We start from the raw sequence: 17,263 nt of genomic DNA on the forward strand, positions 1-17,263 counted from the left end.
GTCCCGGGAGACAGAAGGTGAACTCAGTCACGCCCCCTTTTGTTAGGCCACGCCCCTTCCCCATGTTCCTGAGTCTCCCAGCGTCACTGTTCAGAGAGGGAGAGAGAGGGGACTCACTTCTAGTTTGAGGTAACAGCCAAACACAGCCTGGGTGCCGGCGGCAATGTAAGCAGCAGACCAGTGTGAGTGGACTGGAGCTGCTAATTATAATGTCTGGCTAGTGTAATCGTGCTTGGAATGAGTGGGGCTCAGCAGGGAGGGACGGACACACAGCCTCCCTCTGTTTGCCTCGGCTGCTCACTGCTGTGTTATCTGCAGATCAGTGTGAGTGAGATCGATGACTCCCTGACACTTCTGTCTCCAGTCAGTGCATTTGAGGAGGAGCAGCTGCAGCTCCCTGGGAGAGGGTGACAACACAATGCTATTGTGGCTGCTATTTCCCCACGCATAAAAAGGGCTAAACCAAAGCCCCTGTGACAGTCTGACACTGTAATGTAGCAGAGCCGTGTGTGTGTACAAGGTGTATGGATCGGAGCAGCGTGTGAAAGGTGTATGGAGCAGAGTTGTGTGTGTAAGACGTGTACGGAGCCGTGTGTACGAGGTGTACGGAGCGGAGCAGCGTGTGTACGGAGTGGATCCGTGTGTGTATGGAGCGGAGCCGTGTGTGTACGAGGTGTACGGAGCAGAGCCGCATGTGCAAGGTGTATTGAGCGGAGCCATGTGTGTACGAGATGTATGGAGAGGAGCCGTGTGTATGAGGTGTACGGAGTGGAGCCATGTGTGTGCAAGGTATACTGAGCGGAGCAGCGTGTGCAATGTGGACGGAGCGGAGCCGTGTGTGTACGGAGTGGATCCGTGTGTGTATGGAGCAGAGCCGTGTGTGTACGAGGTGTATGGAGCGGAGCCGCATGTGCAAGGTGAATGGAGCGCAGTCATGTGTGTATGAGGTGTACGGAGCAGAGCCGCATGTGCAAGGTGTATTGAGCGGAGCCATGTGTGTACGAGATGTATGGAGAGGAGCCGTGTGTATGAGGTGTACGGAGCGGAGCTGTGTGTGTATAAGGTGTATGGAGCGGAGCCGTGTGTGTACGAAGTGTATGGAGTGGAGCCGTGTGTGTGTACAAGGTGTATAGGGAGGAGCCGTATGTATGAGGTGTACGGAGCGGAGCCGTGTGTACGGAGCGGAGCCGCATGTGCAAGGTGTATGGAGCGGAGTCGTGTGTGTACGAGGTGTATGGAGCGGACGCTGGCTGTGTCAGATCAGAGCAGATATTGCTCCTCGCTCTGACACGGACTGGCACAGGAGACACGGAGGTCTTTATCAGTGGCATATCACAGCTGCAGCGACGTGAGCAGTCAGTGGCGCAGCTGGATGACACCATTCAGCGCCGTGGGAGTGGAAGCTGCCGGCTGCTGCGAGGGAGCACGGTGAAAGGTGTCTGTGTGTAGTGATGGAGAAGGCAATGATGGGGGTGGGGTAACCATGTGTGGCCAGTATACTGTACCCAGCATTATGTGTGGCCATTATTCTATACCCAGCATTGTGTGGGGCCATTATACTGTACAAAGCATAATGTGGCGCCATAATACTGTATGGACCATCACGTGGGGCAAGTATGCTGTACGCAGCATCATGTGGGGCCGTTACACAGTATGGAGCATAACGTGGCCAATGGCCATTGTACAGTATGAGGCGTCATGTGTGGCCATTATACAGTATGGAGCGTCATGTGTAGCTATTATACAGTATGGAGCGTCGTGTGTGGCCATTGTACACTATGGAGTGTCGTGTGTGGCCATTGTACACTATGGAGCGTCGTGTGTGGCCATTGTACAGTATGGAACGTTGTGTGGGGCCATTGTACACTATGGAGTGTCGTGTGTGGCCATTGTACACTATGGAGTGTCGTGTGTGGCCATTGTACACTATGGAGCGTCGTGTGTGGCCATTGTACACTATGGAGCGTCGTGTGTGGCCATTGTACAGTATGGAGCGTCGTGTGGGGCCATTGTACACTATGGAGCGTTGTGGGTGTGGCCATTGTCCAGTATGGAGCGTCGTGTGTGGCCATTGTACAGTATGGAGCGTCGTGTGGGGCCATTGTCCAGTATGGAGCGTCGTTTGTGGCCATTGTACAGTATGGAGCGTCATGTGTGGCTATCATACAGTATGGAGCGTCGTGTGTGGCCATTGTACACTATGGAGCGTCGTGTGGGGCCATTGTATAGTATGGAGCGTCGTGTGGGGCCATTGTACAGTATGGAGCGTCGTGTGTGTGGCCAATGTCCAGTATGGAGCGTCGTGTGTGGCCATTGTACAGTATGGAGCGTCGTGTAGGGGCCATTGTACAGTATGGAGCGTCGTGTGGGGCCATTGTACAGTATGGGGCGTCGTGTGTGGCCATTGTCCAGTATGGAGTGTCGTGTGTGGCCATTGTACAGTATGGAGCGTTGTGTGTGGCCATTGTACAGTATGGAGCGTCGTGTGTGGCCATTGTACAGTATGGAGCGTCGTGTGTGGCCATTGTACAGTATGGAGCGTCGTGTGGGGCCATTGTACACTATGGAGCATCGTGTGTGGCCATTGTACAGTATGGAGCATCGTGTGTGGCCATTGTACAGTATGGAGCGTCGTGTGTGGCCATTGTACAGTATTGAGCATCGTGTGTGGCTATTGTACACTATGGAGCATCGTGTGTGGCCATTGTACAGTATGGAGCGTTGTGTGTGGCCATTGTACAGTATGGAGCGTCGTGTGGGGCCATTGTACAGTATGGAGCGTCGTGTGTGGCCATTGTACAGTATGGAGCATCGTGTGTGGCCATTGTACAGTATGGAGCGTCGTGTGTGGCCATTGTACAGTATGGAGCGTTGTGTGTGGCCATTGTACAGTATGGAGCGTCGTGTGGGGCCATTGTACAGTATGGAGCGTCGTGTGTGGCCATTGTACACTATGGAGCATCGTGTGTGGCCATTGTACAGTATGGAGCATCGTGTGTGGCCATTGTACAGTATGGAGCGTCGTGTATGGCCATATTTTTTTGTTTATAAGTATTGTTTACGAAACATTGTGATCAGAAGTGCTAAATGGGTGTGGTTGTGGCGTGGCTAGTTGTGAAATGGGTGTGGTCAGAGGTGTGGCCTAAAATTTGCAGCGGCGCGCTGACTTTGTCCCTCTTTCCCTTCCTCGAAAGTTGGGAGGTATGGTGATAGGACACAAATGCCATATATTTAAAGGCCCAGTGATTTTCATCTTAATAATGCTCTTACCTGTAAAACTGTTCAAACAGATTCTTTGGTAGAAATGTTATGATAGTATACTTGGTTGTCTGGATTTTGTTTCCAGCATAAAACCTGGAAATTCTCTTGCAGTCGTCTTCCCATTTTTTGTTATTGGCAAACACCACTCGCTGCTCGGTTAGGTTGTAAACAGGCCGCTTTTTCTTGGGTTGAAGAAGAGGAGTTCTTTCAGAAGAGAACGAGGAAGGCTCTTTTTGTAAAACTTGCTTCCAACGGTAAAAAGTTGAATCCATGGATAAGATGCTGGATTAGAATAAAAAGTGACATCATATCAGGAAAATCAGACTCACAAGAAAATGAGGCGTTTAAAAAAAAGATCACTGTAGTCAGGGGCGGATTATCAGAGGGTCAATATGGGCGGTAGCCCAGGGCTCAGTGGTCTGGGGGGGCCCTGGGCTACCGCACAGATTAACCCTCTCGTCTGTGAATGCCCGCCAGGCGGCGTTTATATGCCCCCGCACCCGGTGGGCAGAGAGAGGGGGCCCGCATTGGGCCCCTTCTCATCTGCTCACCGGGCCCTTTCCGGTGCTGCGGCGGTTTCCTATTGATGTGCGGGCGCGCGCCCGCACGTCAATAGTTAACAACAACAGCCGCCAGCCAATTGGAGGCTGGCAGCTGAAGTCGGCCGCAGCACACACGTCGCCGGCGTCTGACGTCATTGTCAGTCGCCGGCGAGTGTGCGCTGCTGAAGGGAGCTCGCCGCCGGGAGCGCGGACAGGTGAGGAGACTGTTTTGTTTTTTTTTGATCAGTTAAATGGTGGACACACTGGGGGGCAATGCTGAAGACACTGGGGCAGGTTGGAGGACACACTGGGGGGTAATGCTGGAGGACACACTGGGGGGCAATGCTGGAGGACACACTGGGGGGCACTGCTGGACACACTGGGGCAGATTGGAGGACACACTGGGGCAATGCTGGAGGACACACTGGGGCAATGTTGGAGACACTGGGGCCGATTGCTGGAGGACACACTGGGGGCAATGCTTGAGACAGTGGGGCAGATTGCTGGAGACAGTGGGGCAGATTGCTGGAGACAGTGGGGCAGATTGCTGGAGACAGTGGGGCAATGCTGGGGACAGTGGGGCAATGCTGGGGACAGTGGGGCAATGCTGGGGACAGTGGGGCAATGCTGGAGACAGTGGGGCAATGCTGGAGACAGTGGGGCAATGCTGGAGACAGTGGGGCAATGCTGAAGACTGTGGGGCAATGCTGGAGACTGTGGGGCAATGCTGGAGACAGTGGGGCAGATTGCTGGAGGACACACTGGCGGGCAATGCTGGAGGACACACTGGGGGGCAATGCTGGAGACAGTGGGGCAGATTGCTGGAGACAGTGGGGCAGATTGCTGGAGACAGTGGGGCAGATTGCTGGAGACAGTGGGGCAGATTGCTGGAGACAGTGGGGCAGATTGCTGGAGACACTGGGGGTAATATGCTGGACACACTGGGGCAGATTGCTGGACACACTGGGGTCAGGACTGGAGGCATGGGCAGAATGTAGACACGGGGCATGATTGGAGACACGGGGTAGAATGAAAGACATGGGGCAGGATTGGATCATGGGGCAGGATGGATACGATGGAGACAGATGGGGCAGGATGGGGAGATCATATGGAGCAGGATGGATACTCATGAGTGCAGGATGGGAGAACATATGGCTGGAGCGAGGAATGAGATACATGGGGTGGGGAATAGTATTACCATAGGGGCTAATTAAGGGATATTATTACTGCAGTGATGTATTTATTTTATTTTTTGAGTATACTGTTTTAAATGGGGGGGCGGTCCTGTTACTGTGGAGAGTGACACTATATCGCCTTTTTCTCTTCATGTGGTGTAATGTAGAAGTTGTGAAAAATTAAGTAATGTGTTCTACAAGCGGAGCTCGAGATAACTGTTATTTCCTGCAGAAACGAGTCCTGGCTGGAAGAAATGATGGCGGTCTGTGCTGGATGAAAGATGAAGAACTTCACCTAGAGACGTCACTGGTGAGTCAGTGTTACTTATACACTGACACTATACACTGTATACTATATACAGAGGTCCTGTGTACAATATCACCAGTGATCAGTGTATTAATAATAATAATCTTTATTTTTATATAGCGCTAACATATTCCGCAGCGCTTTACACACATTATCATTGCTGTCCCCATTGGGGCTCACAATCTAAATTCCCTGTCAGTATGTCTTTGGAATGTGGGAGGAAACCGGAGTGCCTGGAGGAAACCCACGCAAACACGGAGAGAACATACAAACTCTTTGCAGATGTTGTCCTTAGTGGGGCTTGAACCCAGGACTCCAGCGCTGCAAGGCTGCTGTGCTAACCACTGCGATTACCTCTACACAGACACTGCATACTAAGTACAGATCTCCTGTGAATACTGGCACTTATGGTGATAGTATTGTGTTTTTTTTTATTTATTTTTTTACTGATCAGTATTGTAGTATTCAGTCACTATGTGGTGGTAATATGTGGTCTGGAAATGGTGTTGTGGTATTTGTCCCTTGTATGTGCTATTTGGTCACCAAGTGGTAATATGTGGTCTTGACATGGTGCGGTGATATTTGTTCCTTGTATGTGATATTATTCGATCACTGTGGTTGTAATTTGTGGTCTGGTCATGGTGCGGTGATATTTGTTCCTTGTATGTGATATTATTCGATCACTGTGGTTGTAATTTGTGGTCTGGTCATGGTGCAGTGGTATTTCTTCCTTGTATGTGATATTATTCGATCACTGTGGTTGTAATTTGTGGTCTGGTCATGGTGCAGTGGTATTTGTTCCTTGTATGTGATATTATTCGATCACTGTGGTTGTAATTTGTGGTCTGGTCATGGTACGGTGGTATTTGTTCCTTGTATGTGATATTATTGGTCAAGATATACCTAAATTGTATTGCAGATTTTAACAAATATTGAATAGGTTACAGTAGAGTAGGGCCCGGCCATTTTTCTGGAATAATCTGGTTCGGGTATATCATGACTCCCTTCACATGACCCCCGTCACATGACCCCCGTCACATCACCGGGGGGGCCCACAGTGTGTGAACAGCCCGGGGCCCTGGCTACCCTTAATCCACCCCTGACTGTAGTTATGAATTCTCTGGTGAAAGCTGAACACAGATTATATCACTTGTAGGTGCCCAGAAAGTGGTCTATAATACCGAGTAGCTAAAGAAGTTCTCCAGGATTAACCCCTTCATGACCGGAGCATTTTTCGGTTTTGCGTTTTTGTTTTTCGCTCCGCTTCTTTCCAGAGCCATAACTTTTTTTATTTTTCTGTCAATATGCCCATATGAGGGCTTATTTTTTGCAGGATGAGTTGTAATTTTTTCACTAAATGCTAAAATTGACCTGCTGCCGTGATTCTCTAGGTCATTATGAGTTCATAAGACACCAAACACGTCTAGGTTTTTTTTAAGTGGTGAAAAAAAGATTTCAAAGTTTGCTTAAAAAAAAAAAAAAAAAAAGTGCAATTTTCCGATACACGTAGCGTCTCCATTTTCCGTGATCTCGTGTTGGGTGAGGGCTTAATTTTTTGCTCGCCGAGCTGGTGTTTTTAATGATACCACTTTTGTGCAGATACGTTCTTTTGATCACCCGTTACTGCATTTTAATGGAAAGTCGCGGCGACCAAAAAATGTAGTTTCGATTTTTTTCTCGCTATGCCATTTAGCGATCAGGTTAATCCTTTTTTTTTCTATAGACTGGGCGATTCTGAAAGTGGCAATACCAAATATGTGTAAGTTTGATTTCATTTTTATTGTTTTATTTTGAATGGGGCAAAAGGGGGGTGATCTGAACTTTGATTTTTTTTTTTTTCATATTTTTAAACACATTTTTTTTTTTTTACTTTTGGCATGCTTCCATAGCCTTCATGGGAGGATAGAAGCTGCCGTAACGCGATCGCCTCTGCTACATAGAGGCGATGCTCAGATTGCCCCTGTATAGTAAAATTACAGCATTGCTATGAGCGCCGACCACAGGGTAACACTCATAGCAATCTGGCAGGGGTTCGAGGAGACCTCTGGTTGTCATGTCGATGCACCGCTGACCCCCAATCATGTGACGGGGGGGTCAGCGGTGTGCGTATTTCCTGCCCAATGGCCGGAAGTGCGAGCTAAATGCCGCTGTCAGTTTGACAGCGGCATTTAACTAGTTAATAGGCGTGGGCGGATCGCAATTCCACCCGAGCCTATTGCGGGCACATGTCAGCTGTTGAAAACAGCAGACATGTCGTGGCTTTGAGATGGGTTCACGGCCGAAGCCCGCATCAAAGCGGGGCTTCGTATGTTGGACGTACTATCCCGTCCGACGTCAGAAAGGGGTTAAAGACATGGCTGTTTTCTTACACTACCACACCTTTCTACTGGTTGGACATGGTATTGCAGCCAGAGCCAAGCTTTGCTATTTCATTAACCCCCACACACTTATTTGGGGGTTACACAAAAAGCGTAGCACAAGCCGCTCAACTGTTGTTTCCATCTCTAGTGGCAGGCTCGTAGACATAGACATTGCCATCTCAGTCAACCCTGGCTGAGATGAGAATAGCCCACAAGCACACTTTTTTGGCCTTAAAGACTAAGAAATTTTGCAATTATAAGTATTTTTATACAGAGGCAGATGTGGTTGACACATGAATGAGACAAGTTTTACTTTCGAGGAGGATTCTTTTCTTATATTTTCTGGACGTGAAAAATAAGAGGGTTTTTCAATCAACATTATTTTTTAAAAAAATACTCCCTCTACTTTTCGTAAACCCCAAAGCCCCTTTCCCAGTCTATGCAAAGTACTGAATATTTTTACATTGCAATAAAGTGTCACATAATATTAGAAATAATATAAAATGACTGACCAATTTTTGGTGAAGCATCTCTCTTTAGATTGAGATTAAAACGAACATTAAAAACTTATTGAAACACTTTTCAATAGTAGGGGGCCTTGACAATAAGCGAATCATAATGGCAACCCTTGCAATATATTTCTGCTAATGTGTTCTGCTAATGTGTTGTGAGTGACTCATAAAGGGGTTTTCCCCTTTTAGACAAGTGGATCCCAAATGATTCCTGTAATGTTAAAAACAAATCAGCATCGTACTCCCCTGTTAAAGTTCTGTGTTTCTCGGTTTTACTTTCCATGCTACCGGGGCTAGTTTCTGGCCTGGTATAATCCCGTTAACAGAATAAGCTTATATCTAACGAGTAACTGGTGGGAGTTTTACCTGGCTGGCAGCTCTCTGTTTCACTGGTTCTAGCTCTCAGCCGGTCAGGGTTGTGAGCGAGTGTGGTGCCACATCAGTGACTGTGTAGGCCACATCCTTCCTCTCAGTCCCCATGCCTCCCAGGGCCCATGTGGACAGGGCGCGTGTGTGTTAAACTGTACCAAGCAGACCTTATGTGTCCCCTAGGGGTGCGGAACGTCACATTGGTGAAAGTGGGAAGACCACATTACGTGATCCTTCTGACGTAATAGTGACGTCAGGCGGGTTGGCGCGGTTCAGGTTCATCACAGGCTCCCTTTTTCCACTTAACTTTTACATAATTCTACCGGCATGATATCCAGAAAAGGGGCATGAGAGAGACCCCTTATGGCTCAGTGACCTAATCTAAACAGATATCCCCATGTAACAATCTGTGATCCTCAGGGAAAGTTTAGGGAAGTTTAATTTTATTAACCAGCTGGGTGAGTAATCCAAGAAAAGATATACAACAGCTATAGCGGTTGGATACTAATAAAACTTAGCCTTTAATGAGTTTCAATACAATAGACCAGTGGTACACAAAAAGAAAAAGAAAAAAAGGGGAAGGACCAATGATTTGTTGTGCCCTAAACCCAACACAGAAAGGGGAAGACTAATAAACATGAACACATAATGTTTAAAAATTGACTGCACTATTAGTCTCAGGGTCATGTGACCAACAAAGACCGAGAAATGTAGCAAATAACGCAAGAACAGGAAATGCCACTATACAAACATACACCTCAATCGGCTCATTTCTGCATTAGTGTGGTGTCCCATACAAGTCATTAGGGTCAATGAATACACACATGGGCTGTGCAGCAAAAAGGGTGTAAATTATAGGCCCCTGTTGTTATAAAGATATTGCTACAAAATGCATGAAAACCACCATCGGTTACTTTCTTATATATATCAGAGTACACCGGGCTTTAGTACCAGTCAATAAATGTTAGCAGCACGACACTGAGGCTTCAATATGAAGTGAAAACATTAGCGCATGATAAACAAAATCACGTATGTAAAGGAACCATGCTTCCTCATTTAGATACTAATGAGCGTTCCAATTGCGGAATAATGCGCAACAACAAAGCCCACTGCCATGGGTGGATCTCACCAGAGTCTGAAGATTTCCTTTGCCACGGTAGGAACCCTTAGTGTGGTGAGATAATAATGAAGCCGTGACAATGGACAGCGTCTCCTGGGAGACAGTAGTGTAGGTAAGTAAACAAATATAACTGTATATAGGTAAAGCACATCAGATATAGAAATTATTCATATCACATACACTATTGAGCTGTAGCAGCAAAATGCTATACTAATTGTATAGGATTGACCTAGAAATAGACAGGTATGTCCAATAGGATCATAAGGTCACCCACTCCTCTGTCTGCAGAAAATCTCTTTACTGTCACTGGAGTCTTTCCCTTCCAGTTACTTACTCCTATGCCTCATCCAGACTGTGGAAGAAAATCACCATCTCACTATAATCAATTTGGAGCCTAGTCAAGTAGGCCATATAATAAATCATATTAGATTCCTCAGCCTACTTTTTTTAATCAGATATTTTTTATTGATAAGAGGAAATATATAACAATATTACCAGCCAGTCAATTAACAATAACATGTATCTAATTACATGATAGGCCAACACCAGGGGCGAACATTGAAATCATGGAACCCCCTAGAAAAAGTTCTAAATGGGAACTCCCTTCTCCCCCTACCCCCTCCCCTCCAAAACAAATAAAACTAATTGCTATGGTCACAGAAGAGCATATTTCACAACTTTCTAGCCTTTGCATAGTAATTTTCTTCCTGCAGAAGTCCTAGATTCCTCTTTCATTGCACTAATAAAGTATGAGGTCAACAAAAGTGCCCCCAAACATGTCATGATACCCCCATGGTGAAGTCCTCCACATTAGCCTCTACATGTACAGCATTATGACCCTACTGTACTCCCAAGTCAAAGTATGTTGACCCCAACACAGTATGATTTACCAACAGTGACCCCCACACAGCCCTCCATGCAGTATAATGAGCATACATACAGTAGAATAGCCTGCACTAGACCTCCACACAGTATGATAGACTCCACACAAACCTTCACACTGTATAGTTGTAGATTGTAAGCTCTCACGAGCAGGGTCGTCTTATTTCGCTTTAATTATTGTATTGTTAACGTTGTTACTTATGACTGTTGTGTTTGAAACTGTTAAACTGTAAAGCGCTGCGGAATATGTTGGCGCTATATAAATAAAGATCATCATTATTATTATTACTAATTGCTTGCATACAGTATAGTAGTATAATGCGCCACTTCATAATCCTCCATATAGTATAATGCACTCCACATGGTCCACCATACAATATAATGCATCCCCATGGTCCTCTGTACAGTATGATGCACCCCCCATGGTCCTCCATAAAATATAATGCACTACCCATGGTGCTCCATACAGTATAATGCACCCCAATGGTCCTCTATGCAATGTAATGCACCCCCAATGATCTTCTATACACAATAATGCTTCCACATGGTCCTCCATAGAATATAATGCACCCTCAAGGTCCTTCATACAGTATAATTCACTCCCCACAGTCCTCTATACAATGTAATGCACTCCCCAAAGTCCTCTATACAATATAATGCACCCCTCATGGTCCTCCTTATAGTATAATGCCCCCATCGTCCTCTATACAATGTCATGCAACCCCCAATGTCCTCTATACAGTATAATGCACCCCCCATAGTCCTCTGTACAATATAATGACCCTCCTATGGTTCTCTATACAATATAATGCTCTCTCCATGGTCTTTCATGCAGTATAATGCACCCCCATGGTCCTCCATACTGTATAATGCACCCATATGGTCCTAATTAAAATATAATGCACCCCATGGTCCTTCATACAATATAATACACCCTCATAGCCCTCTGTACAGTATAATGCACCCCTATGGTCCTTTATACAATATAATGCACCCCCATGGTGCTTCATACAGTATAATGCATCCTCATGGTCCTCCATACAATATAATGACCCTCCTATGGTACTCTAAACAAAATAATGTACCCCCATGGTCTGCCATACAGTATAATGTCCCCCCACATTGTCGTCTATACAATATAATGCACCTCCCCATGGTCCTCCATACAGTATAATGCACCCCCATGGTCCTGCATACAGTATACTGCACCCCCATAGTCATCCGTACAATTTAATCAACCTCCCATGGTCCTCTCTATACAGTATAATGCACCCCATGGTCCTCTGTACAATATAATGACCATGCTATGGTCCTCTATACAACATAATGCTCTCTTAATGGTACTCCATGCAGTCTAAGTCATCCCTCATGGTCCTCCATACTTTATAATGCAGCCCCTATGGTCCTCATTAGAATATAATGCACCCCCATAGTCCTCCATACAATATAATGCATCCCCATGGTCCTCTGTACAGTATAATGCACCCCATGGTCCTCTATACAATATAATACACCCCCATAGTGCTCCATACAGTATAATGCACCCCCATGGTCCTCTTTATTCAGCATAATGCACCCCCCATGGTCCTCTATACAGTATAATGCACTCCCCATGGCCCTGCATAGAATATAACGCACCCCCCATGGTCATCCATATTAAATCACTCAAGTGCATAACTTTTTTGAATTATGAATGCCGCATCATGAAACAAACTGCAACGCGTGTCTCAGTTGTAGGTATTGGATAAAGGAATCCCCGGAAAGTCCATACTCTTGTTGAAGTTTATTGAAACTCATAAGTGTACCATTTTCTAGTGAATTTTACACAGTTTGAATTCCCCTCAGCTCACATCCCCCAAACTCCTTTAATATTCTGCAAATTTATAATTATTCCATAACAGAGTCAATTTGGAACAACAATCTCTATCCCCTTTCACTCATCTTGCACACTAGTGCTAAAGTTGGTCTATATCCGTTCAGGCAGCCACCCCCCCTCCTCTTAAATGTGAATGGGGAAAAGCATTTCTGGTTTTGGGAGACAAGGCTTCCTGCCTTACCCATAGCATCCCTTGCTCCCAGCCATGAAAATGCTGAATCTTTGAAGCTATAACGTAGAGCCACAGATCTGGTATCACCCCCCCCCCCCATTTCCTCTCTCTCTGGAGTGTTAGTCACTTAATCTTTGCATTACGCTTACACCAAATTAGTTCTTGAAACAATGTCTGCACTTTACGAAATATGGGACAAAGGATCCAGCATAAGGAATTGTGCAGCAAGTACAACAATGGTGGCATAGTATCATTTTCATGAGGTTAGCCTTACCTATTACTGAAAACGGAAGTCTACCCCACACATTTATTTTAGATCTAAAACTAAAACAAGGGGTTAATATTTTGCATTATATAGTCTTTTATATGCAAGACAATCACTACTCCAAGGTATTTAAACTTTTCTACCACCTGAATTAGTGTACCTGATGTGATTTTGCATAGATGTGAGAAGATCCACTGGTAGCAGAGACGATTTTCCTCAGTTAATTGTCAACACTGACCAGACACCAAATTCCTTTATATCCGACATTGTTGGGACTAGGGACGTTTCTATACTTCCCCTTGTACAGAAGCATACTGTCAGCATACAAACTTACTTTTTCCTCTATTATTACATCTGAAACCAACATGGTTACATAAGTCCCTAAGGCTTCTTTCACACTAGCGTCGGAATCTCCCCGTCGCAATGCGTCGGGGAGAGATTCCGACGCTAGCATTTGCTGCATTGCACAATGGGTGCAGCGGATGCATTTTTCCGGCGCATCCGCTGCCCCATTGCAAGGTGCGGGGAGGTGGGGGCGGAGTTCCGGCCGCGCATGCGCGGTCGGAAAAAGCGGTCCGTCAGGAGCAAAAAACATTACATGTAGCGTTTTTTGCTCCTGACGGTCCGCCAAAGCACGACGCATCCGTCGCTCGACGGATGCGACGTGTGGCAATCCGTCGCAAATGCATCATCAATACAAGTCTATGGGGAAAAAACGCATCCTGCAAGCACTTTTGCAGGATGCGTTTTTTCTGCAAAACGACGCATTGTGACGGATTGCAGAAAAGGCTAGTGTGAAAGTAGCCTTAGTCTACCGGCCAACAGCTCTATCGCCAGAGCAAATACCGTATATACTCGAGTATAAGCCGACCCGAGTATAAACCGACCCCCCTAATTTTGACACAAAAAACTGGGAAAACTTAATGACTCGAGTATAAGCCTAGGGTGGAAAATGCAGCAGCTACCGGTAAATGTCAAAAATAAAAACAGACACCAATAAAAGTAAAATTAATTGAGACATCAGCAGGTTAAGTGTTTTTGAATATCCATATTGAATCAGGAGCCCCATATAATGCTCCATACAGTTCATGATGGGCCCCATAAGATGCTCCATACAAAATACGCCCCATATAATGCTCCATACAGTTTATGATGGGTGTTGTGAATTCTGTTGTCGGGCTCCCTCCTGTGGTCATGAATGGTACTTCGGCTGGTTCTGTCCATGGACTTCCTCTGGTGGGTGTTTCTGAGTTTCCTTCCTCAGGTGACGAGGTTAATTCGTTAGCTGGCTGCTCTATTTAACTCCACTTAGATCTTTGCTCCATGCCACCTGTCAATGTCCCAGTATTGGTCTAGTTCACTCCTGGATCGTTCTTGTGACCTGTCTTCCCAGCAGAAGCTAAGTTCCAGCTTGTATTTCTTTGGTTTGCTATTTTTCTGTCCAGCTCGCTATTTTTATTGTTGTCTTGCTTGCTGGAAGCTCTGGGACGCAGAGGGAGCGCCTCCGCACCGTGAGTCGGTGCGGAGGGTCTTTTTTGCTCCCTCTGCGTGGTCTTTTTGTAGGTTTTTGTGCTGACCGCAAAGTAACCTTTCCTATCCTCGGTCTGTTCAGTAAGTCGGGCCTCACTTTGCTAAATCTATTTCATCTCTGTGTTTGTATTTTCATCTTTACTCACAGTCATTATGTGTGGGGGGCTGCCTTTTCCTTTGGGGAATTTCTCTGAGGCAAGGTAGGCTTTATTTTTCTATCTTCAGGGCTAGCTAGTTCCTTAGGCTGTGCCGAGTTGCATAGGGAGCGTTAGGCGCAATCCACGGCTATTTCTAGTGTGTTTGATAGGATTAGGGATTGCGGTCAGCAGAGTTCCCACGTCCCAGAGCCCGTCCTTTATTATCAGAAACTATCAGGTCATTCCGTGTGCTCTTAACCACCAGGTCCATTATTGTCCTGACCACCAGGTCATAACAGATGGGCCCCATAAGATGCTCCATATTAAAATATGCCCCATATAATGCTGCACAAATGCTGATTATGGCCCCATAAGATGCTCCATAGAGACATTTGCCCCATATAATGCTGCACAAATGCTGATTATGACCCCATAAGATCCTCCATAGACACATATGCCCCGTATAATGCTCCACAAATACTGATTATGGCCCCCATTAGATGCTCCATAGACACATTTGCCTAGTATAATGCTGCACATGGCCCCATAAGATGCTCTATAGAAATATTTGCTCCATATAATGCTGCACAAATGCTGATTATGGCCCCATAAGATGCTTCATAGACACATTTGCCCCATATGCTGTTGCTGCGATTAAAAAAAAAAAAAAAATCATATACTCACCTCTTGTCGCTCAAGCACCCACCACTTACTATAGTCACCTGTCCGCATTCCACCGGCGTCTTCTGCATACTCTGCACTGACTGTTTAGGCAGAGGGCGGAGCGCACACTAATCACGTCATCGTGCCCTCTGACCTGAGCGTCGCTGCAGAGGACGCGGAAGACGGAGCGGCACCGACAGTGGAACGAGGGACAGGTGAATATTGCGCACTGCCCCCATCATACTCACCTGCTCCTGGTGCAGTCCCTGCACGTCCCTGGTTCTCCGGGCGCTGACAGCTTCGTCCTGTATTGGAATGAATATGCGGCTCCACCCCTATGGGAGTGGAGTCGGGTCCATATTCATTACTCTAATGAGCGGTACCATGTGACTGCTCAATACAGGAAGAAGCTGCCGGCGCCCGGAGAACCAGAGACGTGCAGGGACCGCGCCAGGAGCAGGTGAGTATGATTAGACAGCTGCCGCTCCCCCTCCCCTGCTGACCCCTGGGAATGACTCGAGTTTAAGCCGAGAGGGGCAATTTCAGCCCCAAAAAATGGGCTAAAATTCTTGACTTATACTCAAGTATATTCGGTAAAAGAATCGTAAAATCATAGAATGTTAGAGTTAGAAGGGTCCTCCTGGGTCATCTGGTCCAACCCCCTGCTCAAAGCAGGATTCACTAAATCATCCCAGACAGATGTCTGTCCAGGCTCTGTTTGAAGACTTCCATGCAAGGAGAACTCACCATCTCTCCTGGCAGCCTGTTCCACTCATTGATCACCCTGTCAAAAAGCTTTTTCTAATATCTAATCTGTGTCTCCTCCCATTCAGTTTCATCCCATTGCTTCTAGTCTTTCCTTGTGCAAATGAGAATAAAGATGATCCTTCTACAATGTGACAGCCCTTGAGATATTTGTAGACCGCTATTAAGTCTCCTCTCAGTCTATTTTTTGCAAGCTAAACATTCCCAAATCCTGAAACCGTTATTCATAGGACATGGTTTGCAGACCGGTCAACATTCTGGTCGCTCTTCTGAACTTGCTTGAGTTTGTTTATGTCTTTTTTAAAACGTGGTGCCCAAACCTGGACACAGTATTTCAGATGAGATCTGACCAAAGAGGAGTCGATGGCAATAATGACTTCACGTGATCTAGACTGTGTGCTTCTGTTAATACATCCCAGAATTGCATTTGCCTTTTTTGCTGCTGTATCACACTGTTGACTCAATGTTCAGTTATGAACTATTAGTATACCCAAGTCTTTTTCAAATGTGCTATTGCTTAGCCCTATTCCTCCCATTCTGTATATGCCTTTTTATTTTTATTGCCCAGATGTATTGCTTTGCATTTTTCACTGTTAAAAACCATTTGGGTAGTTGCTGCCCACTACTCCAGTTTATTTATGTCTTTTTGATCAGCAAGGGAGGATACAAATTTGCTTGACCTGTTAGTTTTGCCTGAGAGAGATTCCCAACAAATGTCTGGATAGTTAAAACCTCCCATGACAACTATGTCATATTTTTTGGAGAACTTGACCATTTGATGCATAAAGAGTTCATCCATATCTTCAGCTTGCACAGGCAGGCTGTAGTAAATGCCTACAATGATGTCCTTTCCGTTGTTCTCTCCTTGTATTCTTACCAAAACAGTTTCCACAGAACCCCCAGTCTCTGAAGCTTCAATCTCTGTGCAGATATACACCTACAATCCAAATCTGGAGGTGCTAAGGGGAGATGCATGGAAATTTCAACCTTTACTACAGAAAGATGCCCAATTACAATCCATTTTTCCAGACCCCCCACTACTGTGTTTTAGGCAGCCCCCAAATTTAAGAAGCATCAATGTCAGAAGCTCTACGTCCTCTCAAACAGCTGCAGAAACCTTTTCCCTGCAACCAGAAAAAATGTAAAACCTGTCCATTTATAATGACCATGGACAAGATAAAGATCCCCAACTCACATCAGGACTACAAGATCCCAGGTACTTTCAGTTGCATCACATCTGATGTGGTGTATTTAATTATTTGTACTAAATGTCCAACTGGGGATCTGTATGTGGGGGAGACAGGGCAAAAACTTAGAACAAGGATGA

At 46.0% G+C, this 17,263-nt stretch overlaps 1 protein-coding gene across 1 annotated transcript in view; it reads right to left on the bottom strand.

Moving 5' to 3' along the window:
* ATP10B (ATPase phospholipid transporting 10B (putative)) overlaps positions 1-17,263 on the bottom strand; it is a 605,931-nt gene that overhangs the window by 164,260 nt on the left and 424,408 nt on the right. The window contains exon 5 of the mRNA XM_069763782.1: positions 3,271-3,543. Coding sequence (XP_069619883.1) covers positions 3,271-3,533 — 263 coding nt within the window. The 5' untranslated portion in view covers positions 3,534-3,543. The remainder of the gene's footprint in view (positions 1-3,270; positions 3,544-17,263) is intronic.

Source organism: Ranitomeya imitator, chromosome 4, assembly GCF_032444005.1.
Source record: "Ranitomeya imitator isolate aRanImi1 chromosome 4, aRanImi1.pri, whole genome shotgun sequence".
In the NCBI taxonomy this organism is placed as follows: Eukaryota; Metazoa; Chordata; class Amphibia; order Anura; family Dendrobatidae; genus Ranitomeya; species Ranitomeya imitator.